Here is a 16,837-nt window from a genome sequence, read left to right as displayed (position 1 = left end):
CCCGCTCCCGGTTTTCGAGGCCTGTGCCTCACCTCATGCGAGGGCAGCACCAGACCAGTCAAGAAACTCTTTACTATCGCTCCTTTCAGTCCTAAGCTGTTGGACTATTCCTATCTCCCTGAGAATTGCCTCTACCCAGCAGAACCCTTTTATATGTTTTCAGATCCTCAAGAAAGTGACCTTCGATCAAACTCTGTCCTCAGCAATAGGACAGCTCATCGGTCGGGATCTCTTTTCTATCCTATGTCAAGACAGGGCCTCTCTAAGCCAACCCCTAAATCCGTGCTCCGGGCTCATCCCTCTATTCTTGGACGAGCGTCCTCCGCTCAATACTGTCTTATTAACATCTTGTTTCTGCCTCCTCTACTCTATCGTTACAGCCCCAACAGAGACCCTGTGAATTAAAAAAAACAGCAATACATTATTTAAAAATCATCTGATAACAAGACAAAGAAATAAATACTACTTAAATACAGAGGGTGCACCTTACTCCTTACAACTATTCAATTTACACTTACACATAAACCCTAACCCTAGGAAGGGGGGTGATGATACTAGTATTGTAAAGGAGCTACATCACTCAGTAAGCTCTGTATTTATTTATATTATGATTAGGACCCAATTACCATTCTTATTGAATCTTGGATCATTCTTGTTGCTGTAAAAGACTCTGGAGATGCCAGTACACTTCCATTGCTCTCACAATATAAAGAAGCTTCATCATAGGTCAATTTTGAGTCATTCACAAACCAAAATTCATCTCCATCAACAAAAACAGATGACTGATGATGTGCTCCTGTAAAAAAAAAAAAAAAAAAAAAAAAAAAACATTATAACTCAATTTTGTCTTTCACTGGACTAATTCAATCCAAAACAAATTAAAACAACATAAAAAAACAGATTTGACCAGAAAATACTTTGGTTCAGAATAACAAAAAAGAAACCCTCTGAATTATGTGACAGATAATTGGTCAAAGTGGTCAACTATGGTCACAGTGATCATCCTTCCAGAACTAGTCCTGTCTCCCTCATCCTGTCCTCTCTAAAACCCTTGAGCGAGTGGTACACCACCTGTGCTCTGGTTTCCTGTCAACACATTCTCTGCTTGACAGCTCCCAGTCCGTTTTTCACTCGGCACACTCCACTGAAACTGCTCTTCTCTCCATCACAAACTCTCTACTCTCTGCCCTTGCCCCCTCCCTCTCCTCTGTCCTAATTCTCCTTGACCTCTCTGCTGCCTTTAACACAGTTTAACTCTATTCTCCTGTCCTCCCTTGCTGACCTGGGTCTCTCCGGCACTGCTCTTGCCTGGTTCTACTCCTACCTCTCCGAACGCACACACCGGGTGTCCAGGCGTGGCTCACCCTCTGCCTCTTGCCCTCTTTTGACTGGTGTGCCCCAAGGCTCAGTCCTGGGACCCCTCCTGTTTTCTCTCTACACCCACTCCCTGGGTCCCCTCATCACCTCCCATGGCTTTTCGTATCACTTCTATGCTGATGATGCCCAGATCTTCCTCTCCTTTCCCACCTCTGACTTCAACATTTCCTCCCGTATCTCTACCTGTCTCTTGGCCATCTCATCCTGGATGCACATCTTAAATTCAATCTCTCAAAATCTGATCTCCTTTTCTCCCCTCTTCCTCCCCCATCGCTGATCTCTCTCTCTCTATTCCTCTTGAATCCACCACCCTCTCCCTCCTCATCCACCAAAAATCATGGCGTCATCTTTGACCCCTTCCTCTCCTACTCTCATGCTTCTGTCACTCCTTCCTCAGCAACATACAAAGAATTTGCCTCTTCCTCACCAACTACTCCACACAGCTACTAGTTTAGGCCCTTGTACTGTCCCACTTTGACTACTGCAACTTCCTCCTGGTTGGCTACCTGTCCACTCCAATTCATCCAAAACTCTGCTGCCCGCCTTGTCTTCTCCCTCCCCCATTTCTTCCACGCTACACCGCTGCTCCGCTCTCTGCACTGGCTCCCTATCACTGCTCGCACTGAATTCAAAACTCTTGTTCTCATCTATCTCTGTCTTGACCTTTCTGCTCCCTCCTCCAGACTACCATCTCTCCCTACACCCCCTCTCACCCCCTCCGCTCCTCCACCTCCAGGAGATTATCTGTAACCAACCACCTCCGCTCCCCACCTCCAGAGTCTGCTCCTTTTCCACCCTTGATCCTCAGTGGTGGAACGACCTACCTGTGGATATCAGGACTGCTCAGTCCATGACTCCGCAAGACACACCTGTTCAGACAGCATCTTTAAACATCACAACTCTCGACCATGCTGGACTATATGGCACCCACTTGTATCAGTACTTGCATCAGCTTGTAGTTGCACTGAACTGATCCATACCTTGCTGCATTCAACTACTGCTCCTACCTATAACTACTTACCATATCTTGTATCTGATTTTACTCTTATAGGTATGTGTACTCATATTTTCTGTAATTGCTCTTATTTGAGATAATTCTCATCCATTTATCATACTTACCACATGCTCTTACTGGATTTTACTCATATAAGCAACTATTTACAATAAGGTTTAACTGCACTTAGTCAAATTTTCTCTTACTTAAGCTATTGTGTGCTTATTTTGCTCGAGTTGATTTTATTGTACTTTCATATCTGCTCTTATCTGTATTATGATATTCTGTAATGTGATATTTTATAATGTGATAACCTGTAAGGCGATATTTTATAATGCGATACTTTGTACTCTGATAACTTGTAGCAATTATAAGTCGCCTTGGATAAGGGTGTCTGTTAATAATAAACAATAATAATAATAATAATAATAATAATAATAATAATAATAATAATAATAATAATAATAATAAATCCAAATAAAAAATTGAACATCTACTATTATTTGTATAAACATGCACTGTTTAATTTTAATTCTAATTAAATGATTGATCTGAACATATACATATAAACATAATATAACAGAGACCATATTAATGGCAAAAACAAACAAAAAAATAACAAAAAAAAAAAACTTACCAGGGTTATACCAATCAGGCATTTTTGGCTTCACACCTGTAATAGTAGACATATCACAGTTAAACAACCAACTCACTGGTGTTTTACACGTCTGTTTGTAAGCTTATCGCACTCTGATGAGGATGATAAGATACGGAAACAAAACAGACAACATATGCCATTTTATTTCCTTGTATCAACTGATAACAAGAAGCATCCCCCTGACACAATGAAGTTCAACTTGCTGACCCACTTCTCCACCTAATCCTGTACATCTGCATGAATTTCTTTTTTCATTGCTTTGTGCTTGCAACAGATATGCATGTAAATATTTGTAACAAGCAGTGCCAGTCTGCCTTACTGTGGGCAAGTATTTATCTGGGGAGGACGTCATTCCACAAAAATCATAAGTTCATAATGCCAATCAATCAATCTCGTTACCTCATGGGCGACAACAATAAGAATAGGCAATTTTACAGTGCTGCTCACTGGATGAGCACTGAAGCGCTTTAATATTCGAAATATGCAGTATTGGTGTAATTTATTTAGTTATTTTTTTAATTTAGTGGTCACCAATTATTTTTATTGTTTTCTCCCCAATTTAATAATGTCCAATTTTTTTTTTTTTAGGCTCAGCCCGCTGCTACCACCCCTGCGCTGACTCAGGAGGGGCGAAGACAAACACGTGCTGTGTGCTGTCAGCTGACCACTTCTTTACACACTGTAGACTCACCATGCAGCCACCCAGAGCTACAGCGTTGGAGGACAGCACAGCCCTGGGCAGCTTACAGGCAAGACCACAGGGGTCGCTCCTTTGCTCCGGACAGCGCTCGGTCAACTGAGCGCCGCCCCCTGGGAGCTCCTGTCCTCGATTGGCAAAGGAATAGCCTGGACTCGAACCGGTGATGTCCAGACTATAGGGCGCATCCTGCACTCCATGCGGAGCGCCTGGATACGCTACTCGAGAGCCAATATTGGAGAAATTTAATGTTTTTATTCAACATTTACAACCCTATCAGCTAGTCAGATCGCAACAGCATACACAATCTTTGAAACAGTGAGAACATCTGGGAGAAGATTCATTAAGATGATCAGGTCAGGTTTACAATGTGAAGAACCCATCGAGTAACAAGAAGTGAGACATGCATGAAGAGTACAACAGACATGAGATGCAAAGACATAACTTTGTTGCAGAGAAAAATGTCCATGAACTGAAGACACATATGTACATTTGTGGAGGTCAGTTTGATATGTACAGTAGTGCCATAAGCTTACTTTGTAGAATGTGTGACTTCCAACTGGCTTGCTCTATTTTATTATTTACCTCGTGGTATCTGACAGATCCACTCCAGTTTGGCACCACAGTGAAAAGGTTTCAGGTAGAAGTCCTGCATCTTTTGGGTTGGCAGCACAAACATAAAGAGCGTTCTCATCTTGGGCTTCATAGTCTGTGTTAAATAAAAATCAAGAATATTGAAACTGGCCCTTTAGAAATGTATAACTTAAGTCTGCAAGTACATATAAATACATTACCTTAAAGGCAACACAGTCTCTAACAAGATAGTCATCTTCGTGAAACTCATTCAGTAAGATAGTCGATGAAACCTAAAATAAAAATATTTCAATATAGTAATTGTAATACTGACTTATAGAAACATGAGCAGTGTTTGAAGTTTTAGTTACAGTTCATTTGTACATCCTGTTTTATGTGCACACAGTTTTTGTCCAATTATCACTCAAAATAATATGCATATATCATTAATATTAATTTTAGAAATTTTGAGCAGTAAAAAAAAAGAAAAGATGGACACTTTTTGGTGATTCTGTGCCATATCTTCTCAGAATAGATTTCATGAAATGGTGGATAGAAGGAGATCTTCATTAAAATTGTACTTACTGGTGTGCTGTCACTCCATTCCCAATTGTTTCTGTATCGCTTATTTAATCCAATCCAAAAAAATCGATCATCACTAAATCAGAAAGAAAGACAAACAAAACATGATTCTAGATTAACTTGCGGTTCTTTTAGGAGAAAACAAAGACGCAGCTATGATAGTGACAGTCTGAAGTTTCACTATTAAAAATGGATATTATTATTTAAAAAAATATTTTCATCAGCTTAATCAATGACTGAACCCTGAAGGGAAGGACACAGGATGTAAAACAATGGTTGGGCTTATCAGGCGCCTGACCAAAAGTGGCCATTGAAGCACAATAAGGCAAACTAGCCCCAGTCGACTTTTCTCCCTCACGCCTAGCAGAGCAAAGACCACTGCAGCGCTCCTTGTGGGCCTCCAGCCAGCAGGTGGAGCCAGCTCCTGGAGACTGGATATGCCCAGGCCCGGAGCTTGGGGCTGCTTTAATTTTGCATTAAAGGGGCTGAGACCCTATGACTGTCCATGACACAGGTGATTCTACCTGCAATTCTACCTTTGACAGACACAGGCAGACTTGAAAAAAATTACCTGATTGTATCTCTTAGCACATAGTGAACCGATTGCACTTCATCAAAATTTTGAAAGCTTGGAAGATGGGCACCCAGTGATTCACAAAACCTTTCTGCTTCCTCCCATGTTCTTTTTCTAGATAGTCTTTCATGGTGGAAAGCCTGAAAAAATAAAATAAAAACACTAGTATTACAAACTGTGCATATTTCACTTTCAAGGACTTTATCACCACGGATAAAGTGAATCGTCACCTGAAATAGTGACAAATTTACTTTCAAATCTAGTTTTACACGAGTGTTATTTTTTACTGTTTACATATTTTTTTAATTTGATTAATACTATATATTCCTATATTATAATAGCTATATAATATATATATTTATATAATATATATTACTTTACTTTAAAGTTACTTTAAAATTTTCACGAAAAATATATATATATATATATATATATATATAAAAAAAACACACACACCACATTTAGGCCTGGAATCCAATCTAGTTTGCACTTTTAAAGTAACTTCACAACCCAAGGAACTGTAAAAAAACATAAAACATAATTTATTATTTGAAGTGGCTTAGCTAGACCTCTAACCGACATCTGTATGTAATAACTTTAAATTAAAGCAGATGGACAGAAAGACCAAGTTTTTGAGTGCAACCGTACCCGTATAAGTGTCCAGTTTGTGGTTTAGGAGTATATATTAGTGTTCAGTAGCTGACTTTAAGAATATGAATGTGGTAATGCAATAATGAGATAATTCGCTGGCTTATTCTGTAGATATAAAAAGCACTTAGTATGGGTATAAAGCACCCCTGACAGTGATGGCCCTGGATCTCCATTTGTTTTCTTGTAACAAAATCGCCTGATTTTTTTTTCCCCCTACCTTGTAACAATAAAGAAGGTCTTTCGTAGAATACCATCCATCTTGGCAAGTAGCATTGGGATTGATTCCTGGTTCTGGATTTTTGCGATTCCCGATAACCTTCTTATAAATAGCCACGGCTTTGAAATTTTTACAGTCTTTCACTTCCCACATTCCAAGAGACTTTCCTGCTGACATTGCAACACATCCTCCAAGAGCATCTGCAATTAACCAGTATTTAGAACAATACTCCAATTGTTAAATACAATTGTTGAGCAAGCTAGTTTACTTGGCTGGTTGAGAGCAAAAGCATTGTAACTAACACAGTGTTTCTAGCTTCATGTTTTCTCTGGTTTCCTTGGTATTAAGTAACTTCTATTTAGTTTAATACAATCACCTGGCTGATACATGTTCCAGTTGGTGAATGTCACAGGATGCAAGCCCTCTTTAGTTATCCATTCATACTGTCCATTATTGTTTTTATCCTGAAGGCTTGTCCAAAAGTACTTGGTATCATCTTTGCTGTATTTTCTAATAAGACTGTTTATAAATGCTTGTTCAAACCTGCAATGTTTAAAATGAAAATTAGTTTTAAATGCAAACATGTTCAACCCTATCTAAATAAAACAGAAGTATAATATTGTTCTATTAACATAACCACAAGACACTTGTGCAATAATGCAAATATATATTTAAAAAAAAAAAAACAAAAAAAAAAAACACTTAAGCATGGTGTAAGTTGTAAGAAAACGCAAAACAAGAAAACATCTTTTATATGCTTTGATTGAGCTGTTTATGGCAGTATCTATTTAATGAAGTATACAAGAGTATACAATCCTATCTTAGTGTCAGTCAGTATTACCTGTTAATTATTGAAAGGTTAAAGCTTTCTTGAAAGGACACTTCATTCTTATCAACCTTATAACAGGAATCACCATGCCTCTTCCAGTCCTAAAAATAAACACACATCACACTTTGTATATTACAATATAATTTATATAACAGACCATCAGTAAAGTCAATGTCATTTTGTTACTTTCCATCCAGGGATTGCAGTATTTAACCTGAAACTATTTCAATTTTTTAGCTAACAGACATTTTTGACAATATGCCATATCAAGTACCATATCAGGTACTTTTCAACCTTTAAATTAAAAACTGTAAGCTTATTCTGCCTTCATTATATGTCATAAAGAGTGCCATAATGTTATTTATATATCTATATATCTATATATCTATATCTATATCTATATCTATATCTATATCTATATATATATATATATATATATATATACAGTGTGTGTGTGTGTGTGTGTGTGTGTGTGTATATACACACACACACACACAACAATTCATTATAGATATAATTAGGTAAAGTCAAATTAAAATGATAAATAACACTTTTTTTTTTTTAAACCAAGCATGATATTTGAGACAATATTGAGTGGTGAACACAGAACCATATATCTAACAAATACTTTGATCTTAGAGCACAATTTATTTTTTTACCACTCTGTACTTAGGCCTCTAAACTGAGCAGTTCTGGGATACACAGCAAGGACAGAAGTTTAGGAGTAGAAGAGTGTGTTATGCCAATTCTGGGATAATGGTTTACCCCATCTGTTGGGCAGCCCTCGTCAGATTCTGTGTCATTTTTCACTTCACCTTTCATCTTACATACGAACGGCAGCTTTTTGTCACATGGCATGACCTTCCAGTTGCCAAGCTAAATATGAAAAAAGAGAAAACACGTTTAGCTTTGAAGAGTTTTTAACCTCTTCACACGTTCACCCTTTTTTTTTTTTTTTTTACAGTTGAATTAGCGCTTGCATGGATGGCCCTTTACTTTCAGTTTCTGTTTCAGGGTTACAAATAACATCTGAACTCATTTCCTTATTTCAAAATGCTATCGTATATAAAAAACTTTGGTCTCAGAGCACAATTTATATTTTTACCACTCTGTACTTAGGCCTCTAAACTGAGCAGTTCTGAGCATTTTGAGTTCATGGTCCCCTTCGCTGTAATAGCTTGTTTGCTGGAGACAAGAGTTAGGACTGAAGCAAACATAGTAGACAGATTATTTTCTGTAGTCACCCAGCAACCAGATTGACAGAACTGTATTTATAAACATACAATATACATGGAAAACACATATACAGAGTTCTCATGAAATGATCTGTATGTTAAACTTAGGGATCGAAGCCAGAACAAGCTGACTGAATGGTGTTTTGTAAGGGGCCGTGCCGAGTGTTTTCATTTCTACACATTCTAAACAAGAATTAAAAAACCCATAAGCAATGTATAACATGTATGCAATAGAGAGCAATATCATGATACAGTTAAACAGCACACTATATTGAGTTGTCTTAGATCACAGAAGAGGAACACTTCCCATCGTTAAAACAGGCATTGCATTTTTGCATTTTGTTTAAACCACCAACAGGGTTAGCAATACTGAAGAAGTACTTATGGCAAAAGCAAAAAAAAATAATAATAATTTTGCAACTTAATATTAATATTGAAATATGGAAATATTGTTCCCACAGTTGAATTGAAATTGGGATTTTAGCTTGCTGTAAATATCAGGTCCCTGAGAATGTGATGTTGGCTACATAGGGAATGAAAATAATCATCAAAACAACAACAAAAACTCATACCCATATGTGACAGAAATACAATGAGTTCTGGTTGTAAATCTCCCTGTCGACCTGTGAGGGTGCTAAATATTGAAAGGAAAAGTATTTGGACGGGCTGGCCTGACAGTTTGTTTCCGAGGTCGGGAAGTCGGTCAGCCTGGATGGAAGCGAGACTCTGTTGCAGGAACGCATTGACCCGGAAGGTAAACGGGGTAGCAGCTGCAAGCTATAGATGCAGCTGGAATACTTTACCAAGGGATTATGCGGGGTAGCATAAAAGGGGCCAGAGAAACGCTAATCTTTTCCTTCGCTTGGGTTGTATACGTAAACCTGGAAGGACTGAGAGCTGCAGTAGAAACTGCCGAGGAATATTCATGAGTGTTTGTTTGTTTTGAGTGTTAGTAATCGTCTTGTTTATTGTATCACTAGACAGCTAAACACGTTCCGGAGCTGTCGCTTTTGCGCCAGCACGAGCCGGGACTGCACTGCACGAACTGTCACCAAATAACCTGTTATCACCCACCATGAGCACCACTACATGCACCCGGGACCGTGTTCTAGTATTGTGGGGCGGATAACGTTTATTGTTTGGGACTGTAAACCTGTTTGTTTGGCTCAGCGCATTACACATTGTTGTATTGCCGGAACGTTTTTCTTTTGTTGGTCACCAGACCCGGATTATAATTAAAAAACCCCCGTTTCCTAACGGATTACAATTGTTTGTGATTTCTTCTGCATTGCATCACCTCTATACCTGTTCACAATCACCGGCCAAATTGCCACACCATACTATTTCATAAAAACAGTAAGAGCAAAAACAAATGACTGACTGTTTATTTACACACGGTACCTGTCCTGTATATGCCACACAGTTGGGGGTTTTGTTAAAGGGAACACTGGGTTCATCCCGGCTCCAGTATGTAAATGTTACAGGGGTTCCATCAGTCCACTCAAACAAGGCTGGGGATTGGTTATTTATCAGTCCAGTCCATACAGCTATCTCCGTGTCTACACAGGTTTAAAAAAAAAAAAAAAAAAAAAGAGTACATTACTGTACTTGAAAAGTAGCAACAAATAATGCTATTTACCTACGCACATTATCAAAATCAATAACCAAAAACAAACAAGAAAAAAAATCATGCATGCGCCTCTAAACAATTACACACAATGTACTACGCTGCTATTAAAACTGGTCTGAAACAACTCAAGATAAATATTGTACTGATCCTACCTCCCACCACATTGTTGTTTCTTGCTTGTTTTATAATATTATGTTTTTCAAAACAAAACATTCAAAATCCAGACTATCCCTTAGAAAAGTTTACCATAGTAAAGTATAATAAAGCACAGGGAAAACATGGTAAAGCACAAAGAGGAATGGTAAAACATGGCAAACATGACACAGATGGATAGTATAACCGTGGGGAAAGCATGGGAAAACTGCTAAATTATCACGGCAAACTTTTATTTTTGATTCTGATAACTGGAACTGCACCCTGAGCCCAGTTAGGCATTTCTAACAGTCATTTGGCATAAAGCAGTGTAGAAGACCATACTTACTGTTATGCAGCTTGGTGATAATCAACTCAATGTCCTCTAAAGAGTGGATGCTTATTAACACGCCTCCTTTTCCCTCACATGTTTCAACTGCCATCTCCTGGGTGTCCGGCTCCTTTCCCATCATATAACAGTACCCATTGTATGGGAGCCAATCCGATTCACAGCTAGTAGCCTTGTATTTCCAGGAGTCTACAATAACACCAAGTGAGGAACTGTTAACAAGTTGAAGGATTTTCTTTTTTTTAGCTAAATAAACATTTTAATAACCCCCCTCCCGAAAAAGCCCATTTTATAGTAAGTTAATAGTAAGGCATTACATTTCTACTTTGTTGCTGTGCCTACAGGCTATTTGTTTTTTGTTATCTGGTTTCTTAGAAACATGATCTATGTGCAAATGGACCAGCAGAACCTGTTTAAGAACTGTCAAGAGCTATAACAGTATTCATATTTAGGTTGTATGGACTGTTAAAGCCTCATAAGGTAAAGAAGTAGATAGAAAGACTACAAGGACAGTAAAGAGTAATGCATCTGGAACACCAGACAAAATAAAAAGGGATTTGCTGATTGGTTATGGTGTGGTTAAATAAGCTTAGCAAAGGTACAGTACAAAGACAGGCAACACTTACTTTCAATTTCTGGTTGCAAACCATTGCTATTTTTTTTGCAGATGTACGGTAACTTGCTTTCACAAGAAAAACTCTCCCAGTGACCTTCAGACTGCATTACGCCACAGCTTGACTCTTTTAAGATAGATAAACTTGGCATCCCTTAGGAAAACAAAGAAACGCCACGTTTTTATTTTCAGTTGTATGTAAATCAAAGAACCACTCAAACATTATAACAATGTTAGGTCATTATTAGCGTCTATATTTGTGACACATGCCATTGCATATGCAAACGTATTTCACTGCTGCAAACATTAGACAAAAACAAAGCCCAGGATTGCTTGTTTAAAGAATTATAAAGAACTCTTTCAGATATCTTACTTGTTATCCATATCCTCACATAGGGAGATGCTGACCTTCATAATAATGGCTCTTTCATTCAACGTTTTCTAGTTTATTGTTTATGGTATTCACTTACTAAATACAGACTGTTTGGAGACAGAGCAATTTCAGTACAATAACAGAGTAACAAAGCAAAAACAAAAAAAGTAGCAGGAAATTGGCATATGTAGAACACTTGAATTACCCTGTTTCCAATTGACAAAGGCAAGTGGAGAATCATCAGACCATTGCCATCCACCAGCTAAATCCAGCTGGTTTAAACCAATCCACACATAGTCAGGGTAGCCCTCCTTCCCTAGAGGCGACACAGAAAGTTAGCTGAGCTATATGAAGTCTGATACAAGTCACAAACTCAGCAGGGACCACTGCTTAAGAGAACCTGACATTTAAATCTGATTAAAATAAACAAGCAAGAATAGAAACCCATAAATAATAAGATGCTGAGATATTGGAACTGAAGGATCACTTAAACATTGTATCTGAGTTTCCTCAACAAGAAACCATTTATATAATATAATGAAGTAACCAAAGCATGTAGAAGTATTCATGAACTTCTAATACTTTTGCTCGCGCTCTGTGCTAAAAACAAAACTAAAAAACATCCTCTGTAAGCAGGCATCGCTCTCACTAGGGATTAAAATGGAAAACTGTCAGGAATTCAAATGCTGGTTGTCTCTTACTGCTAGCTATGAGTCATGAAGTGGCAACCTCAGAGCAGAAGTGAGGGGAATTCTAGCCCTGGTATATATATACTGCAAACAAGAAATGACGGCTCACCAAGTATGTAGGGGAGTTCAGTTGTGTTAGAAACACTGAGCAAATCCCCTCCCTGACTCAGACAAGACACACGAGCCTCCTTCCAAGACAGAGACGACTGGAAGTTAAACTGGTAGCAATGTTCTGTCTCAGCGTCTTTATTCCACAAGCGTTGACACCCAGTTTCTAAAAGAGCAAAAATAACACGTGTGAGATTCAAGACATACGGAAGAGTGAAATATAAAACAAAACAACTGAATGCTGTGATATGGTGGTGTACAGGATACAGACTACAAAAAAAAAAAAACTCTTAAAGAAACATTTCCTCAAATATGGTATTGTTGCTACAGTACTGGTTACACGGCATACTGGTGTTACACTATTGTGTTTGGTGTGATTTTACAGTGTGCTTGGTGCATGGAACTTTTGAAACTTTTAAAAAACGCCTTGTGTAATGAAAGGTTTCTTTTCTTTTCTTTAGGTTCTTAATGTATTTGGACCACAAAACAAGAAGTACCAGGAAGGAAAAACAAAATATCCAACTGATCAGGGTGTAGTTTTACAACTTCTCAAAACAGCTAGAACTTCTCTAATATGCATCGTCAAGTCAATGCACTGTGCATTTTAAACCGGAAGATCAGCAAATTATACTTGCCTGGTTTTAAGCAGATTCCCCACTTTTTCTCAGTATCATAAAGTGAAGTTGTGGCACACCATTCCATCCCTTCTTCTCTTTCATCTGAGGTGCAGTCATGATGCCACGTTCCATTGTATTTAAATGGGAATTCACAAGGCAACCCAAAAGAATTACCACGTGTTGTATAGACCTCTGCCGAGTAAACGGGCATATTTCATGAAATACAGAGCATTTCTAAAGCACTTGCTGTACAGCAAGTGCAGTAATAAATACATCTAGTGCAGGAGGCATAATTATTTAGGCACACAGCACTGAAATGTGATTTACAGTGAAATCTCTTGTACGACATACAGCTGCAGCACTGTTACAATGTATCTCTCCTGTACATTTTATAATGTCCTCCTATATTTGTGTAGTGGAAGACTTGTTCCTATTATATTACCTCTGCCCAAAACCTCTCTAATTAACTGGTTTTGCAACCCAGATGGAGTACCTGATTGAGTCAGCTACTTTATTAAAATGTTTTGGTCTTTCCTAATTAAGTATAAAAAAAAAAAACAACACCCTTCCTGCATTTCAATCAATGTCTGTAAAGATACCTGGTGATTAAATACCATTAATGAAAAATCCTTTGCCTTCCTTATCTGTGTACAGACAAGCCCTGCTGTTCATGTCTGAGTTACTTTATAGATGTATGTATATGATATACTGTATATCCTTTCTACTGGCTGGAAACTCCTTCTACTTTGCCTGGATTTGTGTTGAAATATAACATTCCCCAGATGTGTTGTATTGCCACAGTTTGAATCACCTCTTATATTTGCTGTGTATTTTGATGAGGGGGAGAGTCCATGGTGGATTACTGGAATATGAAAAGTACTTTATTTGACAGGGCTTTTAAGAAATGGGCACCCACTGTGATAGATTTCAAATAGCCACCTGTAAGCGACGATACCTTGTAATTAACATCAACAATATAATATAATATAATCAGGGTTAAGTTTTGGTGTAAATAACATTGACTAGGACACTCACCTTTGTAAGGCTGATGGCAGATGCTGTCAACAGAGTTGTCTTTCGTCCAGGTATCGTTCGAGTTCAGGCTTGCTGTTACAGTTCCATTTGTAGCTGACAGTCGATACTGGGATGCACTAAAGAGGAAATTCTGACTGCAGCGCCACCATAACATGACATGGACTGTGTCGCACTCAAACATTCCAACTGCACTTTTACTGAGGTCAAGACCAAGACACTGCATCGACTCAATGTTATAAAGTCGGTGTCTGGTCCCCCACTTCCACTGCATTGATGGCGAGTTCTTGCATTGTACTACACTCAGTTGAGAGTCTGCAACTTCAAGGCAGCTATCTTTGAGATTGTGATGAATAGTAAAACTGGCATGCCCTGGAAATACAAAGAAAGAGAACAGTGATATTTCTGCACTGTGACATAAACCAAACGCCACATTTCCCAACTCCACACATCAGAATTATAAGTCAAGATGACTCTATGACCAGTATGCTGATTAAGCTGGGTGTGTAACAGAGGAGGAACAATGAACAATTATTTTCTTGGTATTACTGATTAAAAGGCTTTTGTGTACAGAGCTTGCTTCACTTGAAAAAACCATTCTAAACTCTCAGAGTGTTTCCAATGCCAAGTAAGGATGTTTAAGTTGGAACTGAAAGAACACTTGTCAACCATTCAGGGTTGTCCAATGGGATGGAGAAGAAATATTACAGGATAGTGTACATTCCACCAAATAATTAAACAGACCCTTTTCATTTAAATATGATTCTAGAATGCAGCCTAATATTAAATTAAAATCTTGGATTGTCAAGATTGAAACGGGGTTAACTCAATGCATAAAATTAGAACTTTAACAAAACGTGTTGCTTGCCTAAAGGATGCCTGTCGTGTACATGCAAGCACTTAATAAATACACACACATCATATAACATGCGCTCCACATTTATCCCAGGTTACTTGACGCTTTATTATCGCTGAAAAGAATGTAATAGTAGCTATTTAATGGTATTCAAAATAAACCTTTTTTGAACCTGTCTTGCACATGGATAACTGCCAGCGTCTGACACTGCAGCTTAGTTCCTACTAAAATGGACAGTTTCGGTTTCTCTTTTTCCTGTTTCTTTTTTTTTTTATATATATATATATATATATATATATATATATATATATATATATATATATATATATATATACACACAACACATATATATATATTTACAAAAATTTGATTAAAAAAAAATACTTAACTTCCAGAACTATTTCGACGGTACGGTATTTTTTTTTTTAATAATTCAGCAACTTACCTTGTAGTTTCAATCGCCACCCAGTAATGGTATTAATAAAAATGTTCCCATGCAATGTTTTTTTTTTTTTTTTTTTTTTTATTGTCACCCAAAACTTCACCCTTAAAACTTACACAAAAAGTTAACCTCTACAGTTGTATTAACTGTTTTCCAATAAATACACAAATAAATAAGCCGTTTACAGAAAAGATGCAAACAAATAACTTACCTAAGTTTCCAAAAACTGTAGTTTCCAAAGAAAAAGCTGTGAGCGCCAAAATTAAAGACTTGTAAAAGTGAGAAATACGACGGCTGTCCATGTTTACAAAAACTGCACCTGCTTTACTCTGTAACTAAAGACATCGGAGCAAAGTAGTAATTCATACACCCTCCGTGTAAGAACTGACAGACTTGTTTAGTGCAATGCGCCACAGCCCATCAGACCATGATAAAATAATGTTGCACTAGTTTTCATTGGACGCTTTTGTTGGATCGTCACTTGTCGCTGTGACATGTAGAGTATTTCACTGCCAGATAACTCGACTTCCATGTTTACCGCAAATGCTGGTCTGAAAGTGAAACTGTTCAATACTGTAACACATGTATCATATTTATTTATTAATATCAGTTCAGTGACATCTATAATTATAACATATCAGTAACATTAAAAAGTCACCTTTTTACATCTTCAAATGAAAGTTTGACAAGCAGGCAGATGCCTACAATTCGGCAAGCCTAATGACCTGACAATGTCCCTTTCAATTTCATCGTAATCGGATGAGCAGTGCTCTACAGTGTGACATGCACTCGGGCCAGACGGCAAGTGAGACTGAAACAACCTCCACAAACCCCCAGACTATGATATACTTGTTATTTGTATTTCACATGTGTACGTACCGCCAGTCCTTTGCTGGCAGAATGGTAGTTGTTTCTATACCATGTATCAAATTGCAGAACTTGTTTTGTGTTACGTTCTACGACATTCAGTGCAGGGATCTCGCATTGTAAACACGCTCAGAAAGATTGTCACAGAGTGATCCGACTAGCTGAAAGAACCCGGACATTGTTTTATTTGTAAAATATATTAAAATACTGTAGACAGTAGAGACAATTGTGACTTTAACACAGTAACAGTCATGTACTTCTCTATCACGTGTATTTATTGCATATGTTTGTGCTTGTTATGATTAACCACATCTTGCATAACGTACCAATATGAACACATCAAACCAGAAACTGGTAAAATGGCTATTTTTTCCATATATCATAACAAAAATAATAATTGTGTGTGTGTGTGTGTGTGTGTGTGTGTAATTATACATTAATACATAATAACAAATTGTTTTAATTACACACATATATATATATATATATATATATATATATATATATATATATATATATATATATATATATATATATATATAATTACACACACACATATACATACACACTAATTAGTGTATTTGGAGTTTCTTTTTTTAACTTTTTCCTCATCCACAAAACCAGAACTTTAGCTACAAAAGATTTTTCCTCAAATTCTTTGTTTTTGAGAAATTTCTAGAAGTTGGGTACACATTGGGTATATATATATATATATATATACACACACACACCCACACTTGTC

The 16,837-nt window shown here is 37.5% G+C and overlaps 1 protein-coding gene across 1 annotated transcript in view; it reads right to left on the bottom strand.

Moving 5' to 3' along the window:
• The window catches only part of ly75 (lymphocyte antigen 75), a 32,098-nt gene extending 15,565 nt beyond the window's left edge, over positions 1 to 16,533 (bottom strand). Inside the window, exons 1-18 of the mRNA XM_041261995.1 lie at positions 15,440 to 16,533; positions 13,934 to 14,302; positions 12,917 to 13,090; positions 12,283 to 12,447; positions 11,690 to 11,800; positions 11,125 to 11,265; positions 10,499 to 10,687; positions 9,789 to 9,946; positions 7,918 to 8,028; positions 7,165 to 7,253; positions 6,700 to 6,866; positions 6,324 to 6,523; positions 5,453 to 5,595; positions 4,885 to 4,957; positions 4,521 to 4,592; positions 4,312 to 4,435; positions 3,009 to 3,044; positions 627 to 796 (exon numbers count right to left, since the gene is read on the bottom strand). Coding sequence (XP_041117929.1) covers positions 627 to 796; positions 3,009 to 3,044; positions 4,312 to 4,435; positions 4,521 to 4,592; positions 4,885 to 4,957; positions 5,453 to 5,595; positions 6,324 to 6,523; positions 6,700 to 6,866; positions 7,165 to 7,253; positions 7,918 to 8,028; positions 9,789 to 9,946; positions 10,499 to 10,687; positions 11,125 to 11,265; positions 11,690 to 11,800; positions 12,283 to 12,447; positions 12,917 to 13,090; positions 13,934 to 14,302; positions 15,440 to 15,530 — 2,583 coding nt within the window. The 5' untranslated portion in view covers positions 15,531 to 16,533. The remainder of the gene's footprint in view (positions 1 to 626; positions 797 to 3,008; positions 3,045 to 4,311; positions 4,436 to 4,520; positions 4,593 to 4,884; positions 4,958 to 5,452; positions 5,596 to 6,323; positions 6,524 to 6,699; positions 6,867 to 7,164; positions 7,254 to 7,917; positions 8,029 to 9,788; positions 9,947 to 10,498; positions 10,688 to 11,124; positions 11,266 to 11,689; positions 11,801 to 12,282; positions 12,448 to 12,916; positions 13,091 to 13,933; positions 14,303 to 15,439) is intronic.
• Between the last annotated feature and the right edge of the window lie 304 nt (positions 16,534 to 16,837).

This window comes from Polyodon spathula, chromosome 10 (assembly GCF_017654505.1).
Source record: "Polyodon spathula isolate WHYD16114869_AA chromosome 10, ASM1765450v1, whole genome shotgun sequence".
NCBI lineage: Eukaryota > Metazoa > Chordata > Actinopteri > Acipenseriformes > Polyodontidae > Polyodon > Polyodon spathula.
This window is presented reverse-complemented; position numbering and strand designations above follow the sequence as displayed.